This window comes from Haemorhous mexicanus, chromosome 15 (assembly GCF_027477595.1).
Source record: "Haemorhous mexicanus isolate bHaeMex1 chromosome 15, bHaeMex1.pri, whole genome shotgun sequence".
NCBI lineage: Eukaryota > Metazoa > Chordata > Aves > Passeriformes > Fringillidae > Haemorhous > Haemorhous mexicanus.
In genome coordinates this window covers 6,554,698-6,579,441 of record NC_082355.1, presented here as the reverse complement: position 1 = coordinate 6,579,441, position 24,744 = coordinate 6,554,698, and the positions used below count along the sequence as shown (strand labels likewise).

The 24,744-nt window shown below is 52.6% G+C and overlaps 3 protein-coding genes across 4 annotated transcripts; 2 read left to right on the top strand and 1 right to left on the bottom strand.

Annotated features, from left to right (window-relative positions):
• Window positions 1-132: 132 nt before the first annotated feature.
• On the bottom strand, window positions 133-13,339 carry DCTN4 (dynactin subunit 4). Its single transcript, XM_059860356.1, has 13 exons — window positions 13,152-13,339; window positions 11,839-11,909; window positions 11,246-11,424; window positions 9,644-9,687; window positions 8,814-8,921; window positions 7,224-7,297; window positions 6,776-6,888; window positions 5,365-5,474; window positions 3,887-3,960; window positions 3,482-3,536; window positions 2,907-3,014; window positions 2,405-2,502; window positions 133-2,237 (listed from the first exon to the last, which is right to left on the bottom strand). Exons 1-13 carry the CDS (start codon window positions 13,284-13,286, stop codon window positions 2,024-2,026), a joined length of 1,383 nt encoding a protein of 460 aa, XP_059716339.1. The 5' UTR covers window positions 13,287-13,339; the 3' UTR covers window positions 133-2,023.
• A 2,121-nt stretch (window positions 13,340-15,460) lies between these two features.
• Window positions 15,461-17,357, top strand: SMIM3 (small integral membrane protein 3). Of its 2 annotated transcripts, none has more exons than XM_059860564.1 (2): window positions 15,461-15,751; window positions 16,363-17,357. In XM_059860564.1, exon 2 carries the CDS (start codon window positions 16,364-16,366, stop codon window positions 16,541-16,543), a length of 180 nt encoding a protein of 59 aa, XP_059716547.1. In that variant the 5' UTR covers window positions 15,461-15,751; window position 16,363; the 3' UTR covers window positions 16,544-17,357. The 2 variants fall into 2 exon arrangements, with proteins under 2 accessions (XP_059716547.1, XP_059716546.1); XM_059860563.1 differs by having other exon boundaries at window positions 15,486-15,769.
• Window positions 17,358-21,618: 4,261 nt separating this feature from the next.
• On the top strand, window positions 21,619-24,603 carry GPX3 (glutathione peroxidase 3). The gene is made up of 5 exons (XM_059860560.1): window positions 21,619-22,002; window positions 23,009-23,162; window positions 23,360-23,477; window positions 23,670-23,769; window positions 23,860-24,603. Exons 1-5 carry the CDS (start codon window positions 21,634-21,636, stop codon window positions 24,091-24,093), a joined length of 975 nt encoding a protein of 324 aa, XP_059716543.1. The 5' UTR covers window positions 21,619-21,633; the 3' UTR covers window positions 24,094-24,603.
• The last annotated feature ends 141 nt before the right edge of the window (window positions 24,604-24,744 follow it).

The window sequence follows — 24,744 nt, the reverse complement described above, 5'->3', positions numbered from 1 at the left end:
CTCGACGGGCGAGACCACGGGCAAGGAGAGAGGGGGAGCACGGGGACAAGACCATTGGGAAAAGACGGGGGAGCTCCGCCTTTTGTGCTGTTTAAATAACGATTGTTTTGGAATAAGAGCCAGCGCAAAGAATCCGAGAGCCACGTGTGGTTTATTGAAGGTCACTACACGACGTCAAGCATAAGGCAACAGGCGCCTGTCGGGGAGCAGGGAGAGAGGCAGGGACACGGCAATACCTTTCCTACGGCCTACGGCACCTGCAGGGAGGGGAGAGCAGCCCGCCGAGCTCAGAGCGCCACAGCCCAATGCACCTTTTGTTTGTAGTGACAAGGGCGAAGGTCACGTTGCCTGCAGCAAACCCAGCCCCAGGCACAGCTCCAGGCTTGGGTCCTGGGAGGTCTTTCCGTGGTGGTGTGGAAGTGCAGCAGCTGGTTTGGCTACTGAACAGGAGAAGTTGTGGCCAGAGGTGAAGTGCTTTGTTATCCAAACAGGGAAAGCCACAGCAGGCACTAGCACTACACATTAATTACTAACTACAAGTCTCAAACTCATGCTGTACATCTGTGTGTCACCTACACAGAGCTGTAAACGTGATGCCTTGCTGCTTTGAGACTTGCTGCGGGACCAGGGCTGTGAGCCGTGAGCCCCGCAGCACACCACAGCAGGTTCCTTGAGCTAAGGGAGATGTTTTGGGGTGCTGCACCACCCCCCAGGGAGCAGGCAGCCTCATCCTGCCCCTCCATGCAGAGGACTGGCAGAGCCATGGCACAAGCATCATGACACAGCCATGGCTGGCTGGTGTTCAAGCCTTTCCCAGCATAGCAGCATGTCAAAGCCCCTCAGAAATGTTTAACAAAGGTCAACGTCTGAAGTGGAAATGCTCTGCAGGAAGAGCCATCTCACCTGCCTGCACCAGCCATGCACTTCTCAGTAATTCAGTCTCCTGGATACATAGCTCTTAATAACCCATTTTAGCTTGGACTGCAGCCAAATTTACCCTGGGTAAATGACCTTCTGGTACAGTGTGTGTCATTTACATATGAGTTTCCGCCTTTACACCTCCCTCCCACCCGCCCTAACTGGAAAAACAAAGATTACGAACCCAAATCACCACTTCAGCTTTATAATTACCAGAACTAATCTTAACTCTCCAGGTTTCATACCCTCATTGCTACAATCCCTAGCAACACAACATTTACTGAGCTGAGGTCTGCCAGGGAGCCTCTCTGGAGCATTCCGGCCTCTGCAGAGCATTCTTGCCTCAATCAAGAGCTGCAACAGAACCTGAATTCCCAGCTTGCAGCACATCCTGCTGCCACATCCAGCTGAGATACAGCAGGCTTGGTTGCCAGTCAGATCCATGAACACTACAGTACACTATGTTTAAAGGCAAACTGATCAACTCCTTTGTGAAAAAACACCTGCCACCTCGGCTAAGCAAGCTACATATGCCAGAGGGGTAGGGCTCTATGGCCCAACCCACACAGTTGAGGTATCCTACGAGGGAGCAGAAAACCAAATGAAAAGATCATGCTGCTGGCAGTAACTTGCCAGAATGCAGAAGGCAGGGACACTCCTTAAAATGTTTGTTTGGGAAGGACATTGCTCCGTGTGAAAGAGAAGTTGTTCATTATTGGGTATGTAACATCAGGTTTGTGGGCTGACATGGAGAAAAAAACAGTATGGGTTCTTTTCTGCTGATAAATCCAAATTCAACCCCCATCTGTTGATAAAGCCCAATTCAGTGCAAACCTGGAGGGAGATCTTTCTCTGTGCTCTAAGACGTGCTGCAAGTTACTCTAGCCTGTGGCAGTGAGGGGAAGTGGAGTGGTGGTTAGTGGGCACTACGACAAGGGGAGAGAGAACAAACCAGCCCAAACCACGGCAGCTCAGCCCCCTCCTGGCGGCTGGCCGGGCCCGTGGCACACCCACACATCACAGAGGAGCTCTGGCAGAACCTTTCAGCAGGTGCTTTCTCAGGGTGCCAGTCCATCCAGCCGTCGGGAGCAAGCGCTGGGAGCCGCTAGGGGAGCATGGGGCCGAGGCTGAGCTCCACGTGATGGGTGAGCCAGATCACCTCCGAGGGGTGGTCACCTTCCTCGTTGGGCCTGATGGGAGCAGTGAGGTTTTTGAACTCATGCTTCATCTTGAAACTCACTGTCACCTCGCCCTCTTCTTTCTGTGGGGTGACCTTGATGAAAACTCCCACCTTATTGGCTTTTCTAAAGGCAATAATGCTGCAAGGCAGAACACACAGGAACACACAGGAACATTGGGTCAGCCATTGTTCCACTTGGAACAATGCTCTCAGAGGAACACAAACCACACTGAAGACAGACAGGAGGAGAGGGAGTTACTCAAAGAGCCAAGTTTTTAAGGGAGAGGATCCCCATAGGACACTCACTCAGGGTCATCCTGGAAGTCTTGAGGCTCTGCCAGTTCATCATATTCTGCTGCAGCATCTTTGCCAGCCAGAATAAGCTCCTTGGGAGGAACTGCCACCTGAAACAGAGCAGGGAGTGAAAGAAGCCATTCAGCACTGATCACCAGCTACACTGCAAGCAGGAGAGGGCTCTCCTATTCTGAAGTCTGCTTTGCTGTGGTTTAACAAAAAAGTGACTCATCCTCAGCTTTTCTCTGCTCCAGGACCACCTGATTACCACCCTGCCAGTGAAATAATAAATTCCTCCCTTGGGTTTTCAATATCAAGAACAGCCAAAATTTCAAAATACTTAAAGAGCGGCTGTTTATACTGCTGACAGTCATTTATGCTCCAAGGAGGGAAACGCAGCACAGTTAGCAGGGGTTGAAGTACATACGGAAAGTGTGCCCTGTGAAAGGACAAATGGGAGTGGTAAACCCTGGAAGAGGCTTGGGCTTACCCAGCAGGAGGGTACAATCAATACCTTGGCAGTGCTGTTGATGTTATCAGGGTCTCCCTCCTCACACTCCAGCAATGTGACATGTGTGACGTTCTCCACAGGATTAGTCAGAGTCAGAAGGACTTGGCTCTCCTGGGGAGATTCAGGAATCACAGTTCAAGAAGCAATTGTGCTAAAATTCATTGTTACTGTAAGCACCTCCATCTTCTCTGACTCATCAACACTTCCAAAAATTGCATCACATCCTCTCAATGGATGGGCAGCGACCATCCCCCATCCATAAGAAAGGCACCAATGCCATGCAAAACTCTTAATGTAAGAAATATGTATTTTGGGAGTCTAGCTGAGATATCAATTCCACACCTTTTATTCTTCAGACATTGGCAAGTGATGATGTCACACTGCACAGCAATCTACTGCTGCAGTGACAAGTACATGCAGTGTTACTCTGGCCACTCCCTTAAACCCTGCACCCTGTAAACGGAATGAGAGGAGCTCTCAGGGAACAATCATCACAGCATGTCATCTTCCAAAAAGATCCCACATCCACAGCTCCTGGCTATGTCTCAGCCTAAGACACTTCTGGAAAAGCTACTGACCTTCATGTAGCGCAGGTTGGGAATAGACATGATTCTCACTTCAGGGATGTAGTTACTACAAAATAACAGAGCAAATGACTGTGAGGGACAGTGTTACTGTCTGTAAAGCTATTAGAGCTTTCCTAAAAGGAAAAATGAAGTGTCCTTTTACTGTATAACCCTACCCCTACAAAACCCTGCTACAGTCTGGAGCTGGCGCAGCATGCAGTGTTTTTGTGAAACTGCTGAAATCTTTAGTAGATCAGCAAGCAAACCTATTACAGATAAGCTAAATATATTTTAAAAGGTGATTACACCATCCTAAGGGATGACACAATCCCACAAAGGTCAAAGGAAATTAAAATAGAAGGCATTAACTAAGCATGAACAGGGAGTTCTTGTCCCCAGTCCCCATTTCTTACTTACACAGCAACCAGCTGGATCTTGAATTTGATAGAGGTTGGATTGAATTCTGGTTTGCTCAGGTTATGTTCACATTTCTAGACAGAAAGGTATTTAAGTCAGCACCGAAGACTGTGCAGTCACACACTGACGAATCAGAGCCACAAGTGCTGTGTTATCAGCCATGACATTACAGCCTCCAGCACAGCACATAAAAACTATCTGGGGTGCATGTAACCATCAATGTGTTCAGCTATTGATACCCCAAAATGTCATATCCAGCACAACCTCGGAAACACAAGACTTGGAACTAGTCTTGAAAACACCTGGACACTGACTGCAGCACAAACAACTGCCCTCTGATCCATGCTCCAGAATCCATTAAAAAAAATGAAGCAGCTAGAAGTCCTGATCTCCTCATAGGCTACTCTTCAAATACAGGATCAGGCTAACATTACTAATTTCTGAGAAAATACTCTGCATTTGTTCAACATCCTGCATCTTAAATACTTACAATAATATTGCTCTATTACTTGAGGAACTAGATAAATAAATATCCTCATATGACTGTAGTGTAGTAAGGGCCATGCAGAAAGCCAACAGCAGAACTTGTTTTTAACCCTTGCATGTCTTTACTTCACAGATCTCTGCTCTGCTTCTGTGAAATACCCTCTCCATGCTTTCACTCTAGTGACTTCAGTATTCTGCACTGCCTCTCCCTAATATTTTGTTTGTTGACTTTTGTCCTTAGTAAGAGCATTTTTTTTTTTATTTCAACTGCACTGGCAATATTCTTTGATTCCTTGGCTAGGCAGGGCACTAGCACAAACCACCTTTGTATCTTTATGCATCTCTGACAGTGTTGTCTCCCTTTCACAACTGTCACCAAACCAGAGACATGACAGCCTCCCTCATCCCCTTAGTGCTGCTACCACTAACTTGGCTGAGAACTTTCAACAACCAGAAGCATTTGAGCCATTTCTTTTCAAAGAGAAACACACAGCCCATTTCCCAGCACCCAAGTGCTGAGAGCCTGGAAAGGGCATGTAGGAGTGTGCTCTTTGTTGAAGGAGTGACAAAACTATCCTTTGTCTCCTTAGAAAGGAGAGAAGCTCAGAAGTTTCTCTCTTCAATTAGTTGAAAAAGCCACCTCATCGGCCTAGGAGACTTCACCTCAAACTTAAGGATAGCTAATTAGACAGAAGCCAAAAAGTCCCGCCTGGGCAACTGACTAGAAAAAGAAGTAAACAAAAAAAACTAATCGCCTTTGTAAAGTGTTTCACCAAGAGCAAAGACCTCCTGCACCTAGCTCACTTTTTCTGTTTGTTATTTTGCCTTTTACTAAACCTTTTTGTTTCCAACACTGCAACAGAAGCCATCCTGCTGATTTTTATGCCTCCAAGGGTAGCAGAGCTACCTTGGGTGTGTTATAGGCCTTTGAGAGCTTATGAGACCTGGCTTGAGGAGGCTAATAGAATAGTGCTCTGGATTGAATTGCCTACCCGGCAGCGCAGCGAGCGTTTGATCAGCAGGTGCTTGTGACGTGGGTAGAGCTGGGAGGCGCAGATGGGCTGGAAGTCAGGCTGCAGCAGGCGCTGGCGCAGAGTCGTCACTGGGACCACAACAGAAAGCAAGACAAAGAAATGTCTCAGGAACTGAAACTTGAGCTGGATTCAACATATGTACCTTGCACTGTGTGGAGACCTGTCACCATCCCTAAGACACTTAATTTCATCTGCACCCCATAATTCAGAAGGCACTGGCAACTATCACATTTCTAGAAATAAATAGAAAGGCAAAAGCTGAATAGAGGGCTGCCCTGACTGGGCACAGTAACATCAGAGCAACATCACTGCTAGCCCAGGAGAAACAAGAGACCCACATCTTCTTTCACAGCTGAGCTGGGATGGAAACAAGAGCTTTCTAACTATCTAGAACACAGTTCTTTCCCTCACCACAGAAATGAGTTTCACATCTTTGTTACCCTCACAGCAGGGTGCTGCATGAGTACAATACACAGCTTCTCAGCAAGGAGTTTGCATAACTCAGACTCACACGCAGAATTAGAGAAAACAGCTCCCAAAGCAAGAAACACCCAGCAGCCAAAACCTCCCATGAGTATCTCTCAAAATGCAGGCTCCTCACTGCACCAGTGCCTAAGAGGCAAGTGAGCCACCTGGCAGCCTTTCCCTCACTGTGAGGAACCAGGAAAGCTGTCAATTTCACCAGCATCAAACTCTCAATGCCAACAGCGTGATGAGAAAAGGAGACCAAGACCAAGAAGATCCACCCCTTTCCACAAACCTTTCATGAATTAATTGATACTGGCAGACTTTGTAGGCCTGCAGAACTACCAACATCATCCATTCCACTTGGAGCTACCTCAGTGAAAGCTCACACCACTCCTGTACCTGCTGGTTTATCCTGCTCACACCTAGTCTTACTGATCAATTTACAGTATTTATGGATTAAATTTATGAGTCAGCTAAAGAACTGGCAAGCGTACACAGGCTGTTCCAAGCTGATGTCAAAGCAATGAACAATTGTTACTCAACAGCCCACTTCTGGTTCCAGATCCCCAGCAGCTGCTATTTCCTTATTTCCTGCTATTATTTGAAAAAGGACATCAGCTTTTTTCTCCATCCAAAAGTTGATGCCTCACACACACAGAAATTAAGGCCAGCAAGAAAATGAAATACCCCTTCAGGCCTTCTGGCTCTGAGCTTTCCACGTACAACATGAAGCTGAGGCTGCATTCAAAGTCACCATGTAAAAAGTCAAGTATATCCCAGTATTTCAATCCCAGCATAAAAATGACCAGGAACTTGGGTCATGAGGAACACCACAAGCTTGTAGGCAACGCCCATGTTACAAAATACAAGGCCAAAAATTGACAGAATACTAAGGTTTTACCTTCTGTCAGATTGATTGGCCTTGTGTAGTAATCTTCAGGAAGAGGCTCCACTTCTTCCACTGCATCAGCTGGCTCGATCTTGATCTCCTTCTGATCTTCTCCTTCTTTCAGGCTAAAGCAAAATAAGGGGCAACTCAGTCATGAAATAGGGAATGTGTGCTCTGACAGCAACTGCATTATAGCACAGAAGGCAGTGAGAGCTGAGACTGCACAACAATAATTGCAACAAGGGTGTGAGCAGTCCCTTGTTCCTCTTGGGAGAAAGCAGACCATCTGGAGCTGCTGCAGAGATGTCTGAGGATCTGACACCTCTCCAGTGCTCAAAAGGAGAAATCTCCTCTCACTGCTATCTGCTAATTGTCTATCATTTTTCTAGAGCTGCTTTACTCCTCTCTTGCCTACACCTCCAATACTTCCCCCAAAGGTAACCCCAACCCTGAGACTCACGAGAGTCCAGCGAGGGCACTGATGGGAGCTCCGGGCCTCTGGCGCTGGAGCCTCGTTCCAAGGCCATATTTGTCCTACAAGGAAAAAAGGAACTGTCACCCTCAGGTCTGCCTCTGATGGGACACAAAAACCTGCTGCAAACTCATCCTTTGAGCTGCATGACAAGCATGGGGGTATAAGCAAAGGAAAGCAAAAAGGAAAAGGTATTAAACGCTTCCTAAGATACATTTTTCTGCTTAAACTGTTAGCAAGGAGAAAAGGATTCCCACTGCACTGCAGATGGGGAAAGACAGATGTGTGTGGCTACTGCTAATAAAGCTTTTAGCTCCTTCCACAAATCACCAGCCTGCCCTACTGACACATCTTCCCTGGATATTCTCTTCAGAGCAACTCCATGTCAAGTAGTGTAGAATGAGAGCTCAGCTGCCAAAAAAAGTGGGTTGATGTGGTTATGCATCCATCTGAAAGGCTCTGGAGCACTACGTGAAGCAGCTGAAAGCTCCTACAAGCCTCATTACCTACAAGTCTCTCTCACCAGCAATAGCTGAGCTACTACTCAGCTTTCTACAGCTGAGCTGTACCCAGGGTGCTTGAGGGCAGACATCTTCCTTCTGGGCAGGGCTGAAAACTAGAATTCTCACCAAATGAGAAATGTCAGCATCAGCCTACTCTGCAGATTTTCCAAGGATGAGATGATTAATGTTAGAGCCACTTGCCTTGGCCAAACAGACAGCTGTGTTTCAGCCAAGTTTGGTGAAAGACTGCTTTTCAAGTGTACATTACTTACTCAAAGACAGTATCCTGTTTCTAAACTAAGAGAAAATATTTTTTGTAAGAAATGTTACCCTCTGAAGAGTTAGGCTTCACCTGTGTTTGTTCTAGGCACACTGAAGCCAGAGGCCCTGAGGCATGGTGTATGATCTGTTACTCCCCTTCAGTTGGTACCATGAGAGCTTTAACACCAGCAGAAACTGTGAAAAGACTTACCACTACGTGTATAGTGTGTTGCTGTGGAGAGCCCCCAAAATAGCAGCAGGTAGCAACGGAGACAAAAAATGCAGCCATAAGACACAAGCAAGAGCACAGAGCAAGCAAAATTCATTGAAGTAGCAAGCATATGCAGTCACCCAGCAGAACAAAGTGAGCATTTCCCTGCCAGGTACAATAAACAAGTCATTCAAGCCACAACCAAGTCTTAAGGTTAACTTCAGTAGAGATTTCATGCAGAGTAGTGTCAGACAATGCTCATCTATCTGTCACTAAGCTGTGGGATGAATTGTCCTGAGAAATGGCTGCCACTGGCAAGGTGGCTGCAGCTGCACTGCACTTAAATGCTGGAGAACATACTCCTAGGCATGCAAGTATAAACCTCCTGGCATTGCCTGGGAGGACTATCAGAGAGAGCAGCAATGTAATACACAGTAATGAGTGTAAAGGTATTCATCCCTAAAGAAAGCCTCATTTTCTTCATGTTGTCCTCAATTAGCCAAAGCTGGGCAGCCCTATTGTGCTACCAACTGTCTAATTTTCCAGGCTGAGGCAGTTGTGGATCCCTTTTCCTGCTCTGAGAGGACGGCAGCAGCAGCTCACCGAGAAGGCCAGTGGAACGTAGTTGCGGCGTCGCACCAGCTTCTTCCTGTCCCGCTCAATCTTCTCCTTCTGAGCCAGCTGCTGGTAGTACTCAACCAGTTTGTTAATCTGGAGGGAGGAACAGGGAGCACTGTCACCTCAGCTGCAGCATTTCCTTGTGAATTAGCTGGGGTTCCTGCTGCTTGTTTCACTCTGTTCCTAGTACCAGCTGTATTGTGCAAGCCTGTGTACCTTAATGTGTCTTAACCCACACTGTAGGTGACAAAATGACCCTTCCTTGGGAATGATGTGTGTTGGAGGGCAGTGTCCAATTCTCACTTTGCAATTCAGCAACTGAGACTTTGTTCATGAATTTGTTATGACTGCATAGAGTAATGCCATGAGGCCAACTCTGAGCAATTTGGACTGGCAGAGCAAACAGCATCTTTAGTATCTTTTCCCCCCTCCCCGAGGCTGGTCACATTTAGACTGGAGCCCTAATGGACAAAAGGGAAGGGTGTTAAAGGTGCAGTTGTGTTTTCCAGATCCTAGACACACTTTTGATTGGAAAACAGCTTTTTTTCCACATACATACGCAGCACATTCACCTTAACAGCACCACTAGATAGGTTGGTTTCAACTGAGCTTCTTCTCAAAAGGAGATTTTATACTGTGATATCCTCAGGGGAGCCTCTAAGAGGCCTTCCCTCCATTCAAGGTGCAGATTAGGAACTGGAACTGGTATCTGAAGGATTACATAGATGCAGAGAAAGTGATTGAGGGCCTGACACTCTAACAGTTCTTTGTGGCTGATGCATTTCAGCCCAAGCACAGCTTTCCCACTCACTCACCCTCTGTGTGTGAGGATTCTCCGGCTCCTGCCAGCCACCACTCGCTGCACAAGAGAAGAGAAAAAGCAAAGTCCACAGGAAGTTTCCAGACGCCACACAGAAATCACACCCAACACTCAACTATCTTGGTGTTATTTATAAAATATGACATTCCCTATTTTTGCTACACCTACCATTGCAATTGTTTAAGTTCATGTCTACAAATACACCTCTCAAAGAGTTGCACAGGCAGGTTTGGAATGAAGGAGCTCTGACAGCTTTTTTATTGTGTTTTTAAACAAATGTTGCTTGAGAGATACTCAGGACAGCACCCAGGAGTCACTTCAGCAGCAGGTACATGTGTTTATATGAGTGTCTCTTATAACTGGCTACTGCTGTCTCTGCATCCTCAGCTCCATTTTCAGTCACATCAACACTGAAAGTCAGAAGATCTGCCTGGCCTACTCAACCCCACCTGATAGATATTTTCTGTACATCTCACGTAGTAAAAAAATAGACGAAAGCTTTGTTCTAGTGCTCTTGGAGAAGAGCCAAGTTCAAACACTGACTAGCAACTCTGGAATAAGTCTAAGTGAACAAAAGTGATGGAAAATAAATTAGGTGTTTATGCTGTCAGACTGAGCAGCTTCAAAGCCTGTGAAAGCACACAAACAAGATCTCAGCAGTGGGGAGGGTGCACTGACTAAAACAGTTTGACAGTTTTCTCACTAGTCAGGTAACACAGGCATGAAAGTGGGTCACACATTCCACTAACTCAGCCCAGCTCCTCAGAGGAGTCTTCAGCAACAAAGAGTTTTCCTGTGAATTTCCAACCACAACTCCAATCCCCACCAGATATCAAGTCTATAGCATAGTCTGGAACTAACTGGATTATCTGTTACCTTCAAAACACAGACTGGGCTCATGTTGTAACTCAGTTTTGTGTCTTTGTTCCAGATTGCAAGGCAAGATGTATTTTATTACCATCTGTATGGCAGTTGTCTTTTATCAAGTGGGCAGTTTTCCTTATCTCTCTCTGAGATCTCTCCTCCCTTGGGAAGGGACATCTGCTGATAATAGGCTATTGGAAGTCACAGCACGGCTGATAAGAACTACAGCATCCCATTGGGAGATGTGAGCCCAGAGGGAGGAGCCAAGCATTGCTACCCAGATATAATCTGGAGATTCTGGAATACCAGCACAGCTTCTCCACTGGATTTCCCAGAGGAACAGCAGCTGCCTCTTCTTCCACTGGACCTTCAGAAGGAATACACCCTTTTCTACAGGACCCTCTACTTCAACAGAACCACACTTGACACTCCAGGAGGACTGCAGCCACATTTCCAATTGGACTGCTACCAACACCCTGACCTACAGGGTGTCAGGTTGAGTTCTGACTCTGTCAGTGTTGTTCTAGTTTACTGCATTGTTTATTTTATCCTTTTATTTTCTTCCCTATTAAAAACCTGTTATTTCCTCTTCCCATATTTTTTTGTCTGAGAGTCCCTTAATTTAAAATTTATGCAATTCGGAGCGATGGGGAGGGTTTGCATACTCCACTTCAGGGGAGACTCCTGCCTTCCTATCTTTCCAAACCAAGACAGCCTTTGAACTGCCCCTTACCAACAGACTTGTCAGCCATGCCAACATCCCGGGAAGTCCAGCGGCAGAAGCCGCAGGCCAGGTAATAGGCTTTCTTCATGGTGGTCTTGGCCGGGTCGTCGGGCAGCGGCGCAGGGATGCTCGTGGCCCGTGTGGAAAGGGTGTGCATGCAGCATGGGCAGTCAAAGCAGTTGGCACACCTGCAAACAACAAGGCAGGGCTCTGAGAAGGGTGCCAGGCTGAGAGAAATGCTCCCAACAACCACATCAGCACTAAAGCAACAGATCATTAACTCCTAGGCAACAGCGCTAGGGACAACAGGCTGTCACAGGAACTTGGGGGATTCAGAGTCAGCATGAGAGCAGCAGCAGTGAGAAACACATTGTGATACTAAAAATCCTCTGTATTATGAGCCCAGGTCATAAAAATACCCCCAAAAGTCATGAACAGCCCATGATACATCATGGAAAGACACTTATTCCCCAAAACAGACTCAAACACAACAAACAGCCATGTAATTTTTGAAGAGTTTCAGACAAACATGGGAAGGGATTGTTTTAGATAGAGAGCCTTGATTTAAAAAAAAAAAAAAAAAAAAAAAAAGGCGACTTTACCTGTTCTTTTTCAGCTTGGCTTCAGCTGAAGGCATGTTTTCCAGGCAGCTGGGGCAGTAGTGAGAGTCAACCTGAAGAAGACACAGCCACATCACGCACATTATCTGGCACACCTTTGTCCAAAAAGCCCCAAAGTGCCACATGATCCAACAAGGATTTGTGTCTTGCAACAGCAGGGTGAAGCCAGGGAAGGCTTGAGATGTTCTTTGGTATGCAAAACCTTAGCCCATCTCAGCCAGATTTTGATCTTTAATAACATAAATAATAAGGTTTCTTAAATCAGAATGGATTAAACTATTCCGCCTTGTAAATGAGAAAAGATCAGCTGGGTGTTGACTTTTAGCAATAACCAGCATCTCATTTTTCAGCTTGAACAAAAGGTGTAACATTTCATTTTCCATTTCGACCTAAATTTATTGTGTCCTCGCAGTTACACTGGTCAGATACATGCATACTTCAGAAGATGCTTTGTATCTCTCTGCTGTCACAGTGAATTTTGTCAATTAAAACAACAGCAGCAAGACTGGGGCCCCCTTCCTGAAGAGGAATTCAAACTGATTATTAAGCATGGCCACGCACAATGACTGCACTTCTCACACCACAGTGAATTCATGACGGATACAGCCAGGTCACAAATCCGCTCTTCAGAGGCCTTAACATTTCATTAAAGCTGCCTTTTCTGAGATCTGGGCTGCACAGTCATTCCTTCAAGGCTTCCCAAATCTATCACAATTTCTTAATTCAACGAGGCTTACACAAAACAAGTCTCGGCGATTTTAATACGAGAATTTACGAAGCCAAACCCCCCCTCCACAGCAAAAATCGACATGGGGTGTGGGTCTGGGGGTCCCGGCCGCTCCTCAGCCGGGCCCGATGGGCATGGGTGTGGCGGGAGGCAGGGTCTTGACCCAAGAGTTGGGTTCCGGAGAGGGTGAGGGGTCCCCGCGGCCCCGGTCGGGCCCCACTGAGGTGTGGGGGGTCCCCGCTCCCCCGGCCGGGGCAGTTTAGGGGGGCTCGTCCCCCATGAGGGGAACCGCCCCTGTGCGCTCGCCCCAGCCAATCACAGCCCGAGCTCCGCGGACGGACAGGCGCGCAAAGCGAATCAGCGCGCAACCGCGCCCCTTCCTTCACTCGCGGCCAATCCGTGCGCCTCGTGCAGCGCTGCGCCCACCTGCCAGCCGCGCCAACAACCAATAGCAAAGCAGAGAGCGAGTGAGTGGCAGGAATGTGACCCAATCGCTCCGCGCAGAGAGAGCACCGTCCCACCCAGTCCCGCCCGGTGCGCGGGTGAGGCGCGGCCGGTCCGCCGTTACCTCGTGCGAGACGCACTCCAGCGAGCGGAGCTCGCTGCAGTAGCGGCAGAAGTACAGCTGAGGCAGCGGCGCCCGCAGCTCCTTCTCGCCGCGCACCAGGTACAGCACCCGCTCCGATTGCAGCAGCGACGCCATCTTGGGAGAGGGCGGGCTCCGCCGCGCCGCCGCCTGACGTCACCACGCCGGTCTGGCCACGTGATCCCCCGCGGGCTATCAATGGGGCGTGGTCAGCAAGGGGGCGTGGCCGGCCCCTCAGTGCCACCGAGTTCCCCCGGGGCCACCCGTGCCTTGGGCTGGGACACCTTCCTGGGTCCCGGGGCTGCCGGGCCCCTCCAACCCGGCCTTGGACACTGCCGGGGGTGGTGCAGCCGCAGCTGGTCTGTGCCAGTTCTCCCCACCCTCACAGAGAAGGATTTCCCCCCAATATCCCATCTGTCCCTGCCCCTTTCAGTGGGAAGCAGTTCCATCTTATTCTGTCACTCCGAGCCCTTGTCCCCAGTCCCTCTCCAGCTCTCCTGAAGCTCGTTAGGCACTGGAAGGGGCTCTGAGATCTCCCGGAGCCTAGCCTTCTCCAGTTTTCCCAGCCTGGCTCTCGAGCAGAGCGGCTCAGCCCTCAGAACATCTCCAGGGCCTCCTCTGGAGTCACCCTGGCAGCTCCGTGTCCTTCTCACCCTGGGGCCTAGAGCTGGACACAGCTCAGGTGGCTCTCACCAGAGCAGAGCAGAGAGGGTGATCTTTTCACACCCCAAAGGTGGTTTCTCTTCATTCTCACATCCACTAAGACAGGATCCTGACAAGAATGAACATTCCCATGCCGCTGGATCAGCAGGAAAACACGAGGCCTGTGGATGCTCTGCTGTGTGCTCAATGGGCAGAGCTGGCATCAACCCTATCCAGTGTGCTGCTGGATAGCCCAAAGAAGCCAGAGCCAGCCTGGCCTGTGGCATGAACCCCCCACCCTCAGCCCGGGATCCATCCCCACACAGTGCCCACAGTCAGTCCCTGCCCTCTGCCCCAAGCAGCTCCACAGGAAGTTGTCCATGAGAATCTGCCGCTGCTCAGATAAAAACCCCACGGTTTTTATCCTCCTGCAGCAGCTGGAGGGGCAGGGAGGAGGCTGCCTGTGCACTGCTCCCCGCAGAGCTGCATGTCCAGGAGTGCTGGGAGCACAGAGGTGTCTTTGGAGTGTGAAAAGTGCACATTATATCGCTCTATGCAGATATTTACTATATGTATTTTGTTGTATTGATTAGTTGTGCTGTATTAACATTTTAATAGCATGATAAATGTAGTTTTGTAGTTAAAAGGTCACTTTTGTACTTAAAATAGAAACTGTGTAAGTGGGATACTTTTTTAAGAAAGGAATGAGGTACTCGCACCAGATAGCAGCCACAGGACACTGAAATCTTTCAGAGAAAAAGAATTTATTGTTCTCTTATAAGAAGAAACTGACTTCTTCCTGCCTCGCTCAGGATCAAAGACGTCATTAGGATTAGGAGGAAGAAGATGACCATGACCAGACTGAATCCTTTGTTTGAATGGAATTTATGCATCATGTATGGGATGTATGAATATTCAGCGGGCCATTGCTTTTAAGGATTAATCCTTTGTTAACGGGTGTCCTTTTTCAGGCCTGTGCTGCCCAGAAAAAAGTACCCGGACGTCGGTAACTTTGTTTCTGTTGTCTCATATTGTCCTAATTCAAATTGTCAAAATTATTATTATTCTTAATTGTATTACTATTTTTATAACCATTTTATTACTATTAAACTTTTAAAATTTTAAAAGCAAGTGATTGGCGTTTTTCACAGGAGCTCGTTGTAGGTCTTCCCACCACCAGAAACCCAACAGGTTTCCCTGGGAAAAGGCAGAAGTGAAAGGTGCAGTGTGTGGCTCCCAGAGTGACAGACACTGAGCTCGTGTCCCAGAAGGAAAGTCGGGCCATCCCATCTTGCTTTTACCATTCAGCATCACCAGTGGAGTGGAATATTCCACTGGGCAGCAGAAACAGCCTTCCCAGCCGGCGGGCTGAGCTCTGTCCCCTCTCTGCCCGTGTCTCTATAAATCACCCTGCCCGAGCCCCTGGGGACTGCGCCGCGGGCGGCTATGGAGGCTCTGGGCGCTCTCGCCCTGGGCCTCGGGGGCAAGCGGGTGCCTGTGAGCCCTGCTGAGGCAGGAGGGGGACGGGGTAGGGAGGACCCTTTGTTAAGGACTATAAAGTGAAATGTCCCCGTGGTCCCTCCCTGAGACCTTCGGGTTCGGCTCCAGAGGTACTCCCCCAGTGGAACCCCATTGTGGGTGGGATGAGGTGGAGCGTGTTCTTATTTTATCCTGGTGTAGAAAAAACGTCCTGCCTTGCTTTGCCTTTCCTTCCTCTCTTCCTTCCTTCCTTCCTTCCCCTTCCTCCTATCCCCTTCCCCATCTCCTCCTCCTCTGCCGTCCCCCGCGGGCCGGGCCGGGCCGGGCGGGGCCAGGCGGAGTCTCTCTCGCCCGGCGGGAGTCTTTCTCTCCCGGCGGGATCTGCCGCTGCCACCGCTGCTCGCAGGAGCTGCAGCCGAAGCCGCCTTCGGAGTGGAAGCCGGAGCCTGGCAGCGCCGCAGGTACCGGAATGCGGGCAGGTAGGACGGGAAGGGCACGGGCAGGGCACGGGCAGGGTACGGGCAGCTGCCGCCTCTCCCGCACGGGATCGTGTCCCCACCCCCGAGGTGCCGGGGCAGGACGGGGGCACAGCCGCGGTCCCCGGGGAGGGGGGGGTGGGGATCACCACTCCCCAGCCCTTCGGTCCCCTTCAGCTAGTGGATAACTCCGTGACTCAGCACTAGGTGCGGGTGGGGGGGACACACACGAGGCTCCCCAGAAACAAGGGGGCTCCCGGCTGACCCGACCCCACCGTGTCCCCACGTGATTATAGACCGGTGAGCGACCAGCGGGACACCCGGTTGGGGCTTCCCTTCATCGGTTCTTGTAACAAACAGTAGCAATTAATAGCAAAGTTTTTCCCTGGGCTTTTATCCAGTGCCTTTAAAGCGTGCTGTAAATCCTGCGGGTAATTGAAGGAGCTTTTACCAAAGGCTCGCGAAGGATCCCAAGGTGAAAGCTGGACCTGGCCACAGGGGTGTCCCTGGAGAGAGCAGCAGGGGACTGGGGGGTACTTTGGCTAGGGAAGGGACGGACGGGGCTTCCCCAGCACCCCTCTGCCTTTTCGTTGCAGGATGGACCTCCCTCACGTCACAAGTCCCACCGACCTCCCCAAGCACATCCTGGATATCTGGGTCATCGTGTTGATCATCCTGGCCACCATCCTCATCATGACAGCGCTGCTGCTGTGCCCAGCCACGGCCATCATCATCTACCGAGTCCGGACACACCCCACACGCAACGGCATCGTGTGAGCCACGGGCACAGGGGCATGGCCAGCTTGCTGGGCTGGGGGCTACAGCTGTGGGACCCTGTGCCAGGCACCTTCATGGGGCACCCTGAGAGCTGGAGCCTGGCCAGGATCTGGGGTGGGCCAGCACCCAGACCTGCTCCTGTATCTGGCTCTTGCTGGGTACCCACTGCTCATCTTGCCCACTGAGCTCATGGGGACTGTGGGGAAAATGCCAGTGTGGGCAGCAGTGGGGAGAGGTGTGACTTTGAGGACACACCCAGCTGGAAATATCTCACTCCATGAGAGAGGCAGGCTCATCTCGCCTTCACTGGTGACACTGTCTCCTCCCAGGCAAGCAGCAAGGAGTGGAAATGCCTGACAAAGTTATTTCTTCTTTGGAGTTCCAGTTGTCAAGGTGGCTGGGAAAAAAAAGAGTCAAAGCAAGATGGATGTGGCTTCTGGTTGTGCATTTAGTGCTTGGCTAAAAACATCAGTGACAGAGCAGACGTGCAGCTGCCACCAGCTTCTCCTCTACCCGTTATCTGCAGAAATGGTAGGAAAATCCTGCAGGACTCTTAGTTTCTCTGGGTCTTGTGGGGCAGAGGAGTGTGTGCAGTTCCTGCCAGACCTCCTGTCTGCACGCTGGCTGCACTCCCCACTCCTTATAGTGAGAACTCCCACTGTTTGCCCAGCACACCAGCCCTGCTGGGGAGTCTATGCATGCCTCACCTGTGCAGGCAAAGTGGGAGGAGCAGGTTTGTGCCCAGCCAGTGGCAAGGGATCATGTAAGCTCTTGTATTGCCCTTTGTTATGAAATAAATGGACTTTATCCTTCATGTGAGTGTGTTGTGCAGCTCTGTCCACACTGCAGGTGGTGTCTGGCTCTGCAGGATCTGGGATACTTTGCAGCCTCTCCAGAAACCCTCCCTGCTCTGACCTCGTGCCCTGCCGTGCCTCAAGGTCCCTGGGGTTCTCCCCAGCCTTGGAGCCCAGCAGGAAGCTCACTGCCAGCCCAGCCCCATGCTCCAGGAGGGCAAACCTCAGTCTGGACCCCGTGGGTGGGAAGGATCCCTCAGGACTTTCTGACAGTGGTTGTGACTGTTTTTATCCTACTCGGGTGACCGGCACCACTTCCCTCACAGCAGCCTCGTGCCGGGTCAGTGTGGCAGGAACCCTGGGGCTGAAACAGCATCTTGGTGACTCACAGCAAGGAAGGTCACAAAATGAACAGCATGAATCAGGAACGATGTGGGGAAACACTGCAGTGATGCTGGTGGGAATTGTTTATATCCGATTTTCTGTGCTGAAGAGAGCAACCAGCCCTGCAGTGTTGGAAGCCCTGTGTGGCTTGATCCACAACATCCTGATTTGGGTTTGTATTGGGTGGTGGGGCCAGAGGGGCAGGAGGTTCCCAGGGAAACAGGACCTTGGGCAAACACCTCCCACCTTGAGGAGGGAGCCTAGCACAGGGATACAGACCCTGGGGAGCAGAAGAGCCTGCACTGCAGCCACTGGCTGTGTTTGTGGTGGGAGGGAGCAGACACTTATTCCTTGCCCAGCCAAAAACATATTTCTGTTTTGAGCTGTCAACCGTCTCTTCCCCTCTCGAGTTGCAGAGTTTGAGGCAAATAACCAGAGTTATTTTCCTGTTTTTCTTCCTCTCTCCCTCTCTTGCTGGCACGGTGCAGCAGCAGCTGGAGGACATTACAGATGTGCAGGGTGGGAACAGCCCTGGCTCTGCTCTCCCCCGTGCTCCACCCCAGCATTACTTCCCTGGGGACAATGTAGGGATGGCCAGCAGCACCAGGAATTAGAGCTGAGCAGCTTTGCTATGAGAGGAATAGGGGAGAAACCACAAACTTTGGGGTGGTTTGGGAAGGAAGCCTGGTTTGGAGCAAGACACAAGGAAAAGCACGGAACACCTCCCCCCATCCATGCAACCATACATGATTGCTGTTCCCACCTCTGCCTTCCCCTTGTCAAGAGTAGCAGAGGGAAGTGAGAGATTTCCTTTCTTGGTGTGCATTTTCTGGGAAGTTTCAAACCCGTGGCAAACATTTCCACGAAAGGCCTTGGAAAGATGGGTTTGCTCATAACAACAACAAACATGGAGCTAAATGGCAGCAGAGGTAAAGCAGGGAAAAGTCACAATATTTTTTAAAGCATTAAGATGGCGGAGAATTAATTTAAACTGGATTTCCAGCACTGTCAAGTCAGAAATTCCTCCTCCAGGATGGAGCGAGATAACCTAATCCCCCTGTGGCACTGGCTTCAGTGCCTGGACAGTGCTGGAGCTTGGATGTAGTGTTTGCATGGAGTTTTGCCAAGGAAAAATGCCTTTCTGTTGAGAAGCGGGTCCTGCTCCGGTGACACTGTAGCAGGCAGGGTGATATGGGCACTGAAGTGATTCAGCATCCACTGGGATGCTTCCCTGGACGTGCTGGCATGTGCCAGGAGCTGGCTGCTGGCCCATGGGGGCTGCTGCTGTGGGAGGCAGATAGGGCAGTTCCAGAAGGGAGAAGGGGATGCAGGATGCTGGTTGCAGGCGAAGGGGGAAAATGGGCCAGGGGCATTTCTACAGGGAGCAGATCTCCTGGAAAAGGAAGGGATGGCAATGCTGGAGAGGACAGAGCACATATCCTGGGGGCTGTGGGGGTACTCGGGGAGGGGCCCCCACTCCAAAGGGTGCTGGGCATCATGCCCAGCAGGGAGGCTGCTGCTGAGCCAGGGCAGTGTGTGGGAGCACACAGGCTGGGGCAGAGAAGCGAGGGCTGGGTGAGCTGTGAGCTGGCAGCCTAGGGAAGCCTGGTGCTCAAAGAGCTGGGGCCTCTCTCCTGGCAGAGCCTGCTCCGCTTTTGCTTCCCGTTGCACACTTAGAACAAAGGTTCAGAAGTTGCCCTGGGATTGATGCCAGGCCAGGCTGCCAGAGGGAAGCTGCACTGCTGCTAGCCAGAGCAATGCTGCCTGCTGCTGCCCAAGCTCCCTACCACTGTCCTGCCACGCTGCTGGCACCATCCCTGTCCCTCTGCATGAAAATACCTTTGGGTCAGCTCTGCGATAACCCCAGGCAGCACTAGATGGTCCCCACCACTGCTTTCACATTCCCTGTGCTCAGCTGGGGCCCTGCAGCCTGGCACAAGGTCTCTGCAGCCCCGGCACGTGGCTCAGGGGACACCAGGGAGGCTGGTGGCAGCGACAGCATGGGGGCCGGGGAGCTGGAAGCACCTGGCCTCCCGCCCCGGACTCCTGCCAAACATCTGCAGCAGGCGGGAACTGGCTCCTGCCCAGCTCTGGTGGAAAACAACCGAGCAGGCCGGTTCGTGCAAGGGTCAGCCTGCCCTGCACGGCTGCTTTTTGGGGTGGGGGACCTCTGTCCTGCAGCATGCAGCCTTCAGCATGACGTGGAACAGGGTATTGGGAACACTGGGTGACATGCCTGGGATGCCAGGGAAGATCAGCGGCAGAGAGGGGGTCCATCACGTTGGGGACACTGAGTGACATGCCTGGGATGCCAGGGAAGATCAGTGGCAGAGAGGGAATCCATTGGTTATGTCTCCTTAACTCCTTTCCCATTCCCAACCTCCACCAAGGCTGATTTGGCATTGGGACCCAAGGAGGCGGGACTTGGATAAACAAGTCCCTTATTTTTATTTTGGTTTTAGGAAAAACGAGTTCAGGAATGACTCAGACTTTCACTGCTCATGGCAGGGATCAGGGACACGTGGAAGGGACACAACCACACTGTGCCACACACCACTATAACTAGATGTGGATGGCTGTTCCTGTGGTGGGAAATGTGGGGCAGGGAGCTCAGTCCTGAGCAGCTCTCCAGGCCTGTCCCAGCTCTGTTGCAGGAGGTGGCTCAAGCCCTGGTCAGGATCAGAAGTGTGAGCTTGGGGAGCACAGCACTGAGCACACACTGGTTCTTGTTGGCTGCAGGATGCAGAATGTGCAGGCCAGGAGCTGCAGCCCCATGGCCTCAAACTTCCCTAGAGCCTGGGAAGTAGGTGGGGAGGATCAAACCCTGGTTTTGGCAAGGAGCCACCTTGCTTCACTCACAGCCATATCTGTGAGAGTCACCCAGAGCACCCCTGTGGCTGGCCTGGCTCTTGGCATGTTGTGATGGGCCCTGTGCAGTGCCAGGCAGTGGCTGAGCACCCTGAGGGTTTGCCTGGACCTGGGGGAGCACCCCACACTGCTTGGGGTCCAGGCAGGGCAGAGCTAAGCCATTCCCCCAGTAGCAGTGCAGGTTTAAAGCTTTGGGAAATGCTGCCAGTGACAGAGAAACCCACAGCTCCCCTGCTCTGTGGCTTCTCTGTGTGCCTGGGAGATGGACCCAACCCCCAGCCCTCCCACGCCAGCTGAGGCTGCAGTTGGAGCCTCACAACACCAGCCTTTCCCAGGACATGGTGTTCGTTCTGGTGAAGAACATGGACTGGGAGATTGCTCCCAGCTTCCTCTTAACCCATGGCCTCATTCCCCTTCCTTGGTGGCATCTCCAGCAGCTGGCTCAGTGACAGCATCGAGGCAGGGGTGACCCTGCTTTCTAGTAAATCCAAACCTCCTGCTGGCACTCATGGTCCCCCCATGGCTCACCGCCTGCCACCCCATACTGTCCTCCACTCCAGGCCAGCCTCACCTCAAAACCCCAGGGTAAATGTTCACATTCCTTGGCTAAGCAAACAGGACCCTGGAAACTCCTGCCCCTGGGGACGCCCAGCTGTGCCCTGCCCTTGACCCCAGCAGGATAAACGTGCAGCCACAGCCCTTGGCAGGAAGGATCCTCCTCCGGAGCTGCCTCTAGCAGCACCTTCCTTTGTCGGGCACATAGGAGAGAAGCGGGATCAGCCTTCCCCAGTCCAGCCCGAGCAGCCATTGGGGGGCACCCAGTGAACCCCTGCCCGGCCTCCCCAGGCTGCTGCTGGGGGGCTTTGGTTCGTGGTCCTCGGGTGCCAGCACCCCACCTGGGGGGAAATGTCACCCTGGCTGGGCGGCCTGAGCAGGATGGAGCACCTCTCCCCACCCCCCATCATCTCCTTCCCCCGATATCTCTCCCCCCACCTTGCGGGTTTAATCCCGGCTCGGGTAACACGTTGCATAAACCCTCGGCACATGCCGCTGCCCCGTGTCCCCCTGGATGCCCCGGGTCCCCGCCAGGCCGTGGTGCCACCCCCGGGCGGTGTCTGTCCATGTGTCCGTGTGTCCGTCCCAGAGCCCACACGGTTAACGCGGGCCCGGCCCGGCCCCCCCCCGGCCATTGGCTCCCCCCTCGCAGCCCGCAGCTATTTCTCGGCCGCCGGACTCCGAGGTGACAGCAGGCGACAGCGGCGCTTGTCCCGGCCGCTCGCCCTGGGCTGTCGGGGGGTGCTGGCACCCCGCACCCCGCACCCAGCTATGGGGGGCTGCTCCCGCAGCAGCTGGATTTTGCCCCTTTTCTTGGCTGGGCTCGTCCAGCTGGGGCGAAGTGAGGAGAAGGAGAAGGTAAGAGGAGGGGGACACCGCCACGGGGCGGTCAGGGGGGTTTAGGGTGTGTGTGTCATCCTGGGGACGCGCCTGTTCCCCGGGCTCTCTGCAGGACTCCCCGCGGCACGGGTGGGGCACGGCGGCCCCGTGAGCCACCCCTCCTTCCCCCTGCAATCCCGGTGCCTGGATCACAGGGAGACTTTCTGAGTTGGTTCTTGCCAAGGGCCAAGAATTGCTGACCTGGAGTTGGGGACAAAGGGGGACAGAGCCATGTGTCCCCCAGGTGACCTCAGCGGGGCAGAGCATAGGGGCTTTTTTCCCTGCAATGCCCGGGTGGGCTCTCCCATGTCGGGAAGGTGTGGGACCACGGTGTCCCCACAGCCAAGCAGGCAGGGGCACTGTCACCTCCCCCAGCCAGGCTCCACACTTTGCGACAGGGACCCCACAGTCCCATGGAGCCTTCATTCCTCGAGTGCAACCGCTGTGATTTCACCTCTTACCAGCTCCCAAAATAGCCCCTCGGTGGCACTTGGCTGAGCCTGGGTGCCCTGGCAGGGACAGGAGGTGGGCTCCTCTGGGTTAACCCCTGTGGTCCCGGATGCAGAGGCTGCTCCAGCGCGACCCTTCCCGGCCCGTTCACCCTCCCACCGGCACCCCCTGCCCTCCCCGTGTCCCCCAGTGGCGGTGGGTCCTGCTCACTTGCCCACAGCCTCAGGATTCTGGTGCTGGCCTCCTCCCCCGTGCTCCGGCTGTTTTGCAGCCACTCGCCTTCCTGCTGGGTAAACATTCCCCCAGCTGCAGCCAGACCCCCGCGCATCCGCACGCCCCAGCCAGCCTGTCCCACCACCGCCACATTGGCACGCCGCAGCGTGGCTGCTGCCAGCGACATTCCGGGCAGGGGACACAACGCTGGCAGCTATCCCCGCAGCAGGGCTGGCCCCATTGCCCTGCTGGCCGTGGGGATGGGGAGCGGCGTGGCCGGCAGCCCCCAGTCCGCTCCCACGGGATGCTCCTCGCCCCACAGGTGGACTGCTACCACTCGGTGAACGACACCATCTACAACTACGGGGCCCTGACCATCGATGGGGACGAGTACATCCCCTTCGAGAGGTACAAGGGGAAGACAGTGCTCTTCGTCAACGTAGCCACATACTGAGGCCTGACACTGCAGTATGTTGGTAAGGCTCCTGCAGGGCACGGGCACCCCGGGGTCAGGGCAGGGCCCCACGGTCCATTCTACTTTGGGGAGCTGGGGAAAGGGTTAATGCTTGGTCCCCAGGGCCTGGCCTGTCTGGAATGGTCGCAGATGGTAAGTGCAGGTGAGGGGGTGTGCCCAGCCCTCTCCTAACCCCCTTCTGGCTCTCCTTGCATGCAGAACTGAATGCACTACAAGATGAGCTGAGAAACCAGGGGCTCGTGGTCCTCGGTTTCCCCTCAAACCAGTTTGGGAAGCAGGAACCTGGCCAGAACTCAGAGATCCTCCCTGCACTTAAGTGAGTACTGTGCTGGGGGCTGTAGGACACCTCACTCACTTGGCTTTGCTGGGGTCCCAGCCAGGCACTGGGAGCATAGGCTGCAGCTGCTGCTAGCTCTGGACCCAAACAAAGGGTTTAGGGTCCTGTCACCACCCCTGTGCAAGCACCCAGAGCTGTCCATTGCACAACATCCTGTTCCTCGCCTTGTAGGTACGTCCGGCCAGGAGGTGGCTTTGTTCCCAACTTCCAGCTGTTCCAGAAAGGGGATGTGAATGGGGCCAAGGAGCAGAAGATCTTCACCTTCCTGAAGGTGGGTGCTATGGCAATGGGAGATGAGGGGGACAGACCCAGTTTGCTTTTTGGAGGGGCAAGGCAGTGATGCATTGGCTCCCCATTGCAGAATGCCTGTCCTCCAGTGGCGGAGGACTTTGGGAACCCCAACCGGCTCTTCTGGGAGCCTCTGCGAAACCATGACATCAAGTGGAACTTCGAGAAGTTCCTGGTGAGCCCCGAGGGCGTGCCCATCATGCGCTGGTACCATCGCACCAACATCGCTGTCGTGAAGAAAAACATCATGACCTACCTGAGGCGGCAGCAGCAGCAGGAGAACCATGATGAACAGCAGGACCAGTAGAGCCTCGGGCTGCTGGCATCAGGGCCAGCATCCCCCCGGCTGCTTCCCATTCCATTCCCTCCCCAGACGTTCCCCAGCAGCAGGAATTCCCTGTTCCCTCCACTGCTCCTGTCTCTGGCACCCTGCAGTAAGGATTGCTGGGCTGAGGATCTCATGGCAGAGACCTCAGTGATGGCAGTAAATATTTCCTATATCTCTGTGTCCCACCTCTACCCCTGGTGGTGACACCCTCTGGCCTCCAGCCTGCCCCCTCCTCTCCACCATCCCGGGCAGTGGGAGGATGCAGAGGCTGGCTGTCCCTGGAGGAGACCACATCTCCATGAAGGCTTGGCCCGAAAGCCCCCTGCTGGGGCGGGCCCGGCCTGAGCGTGCCGAGCACGAAGCAGCTCTTCAGTGCATTCAGGCTGCCCGTGGTCCTGGCACACAGACGTGCTGCTCTCCTGGTTGGGGGTGGCTGGCCCCTCACCAACCCACCATAGAAACACTAAATAAAGGCTCTGCAAATGTGCAGCCCCACGTGTTGGCCAGGGGTAGGGGAGATAGAGTGGGGGGCACAGTGGCCAGCCTGGGGGTAGCAGTGTCTGACTGGTGAAACTCAATTTTTTTCACAGTAATTGCAGACATGGACTTATTATCACAGCCCAGCATTTG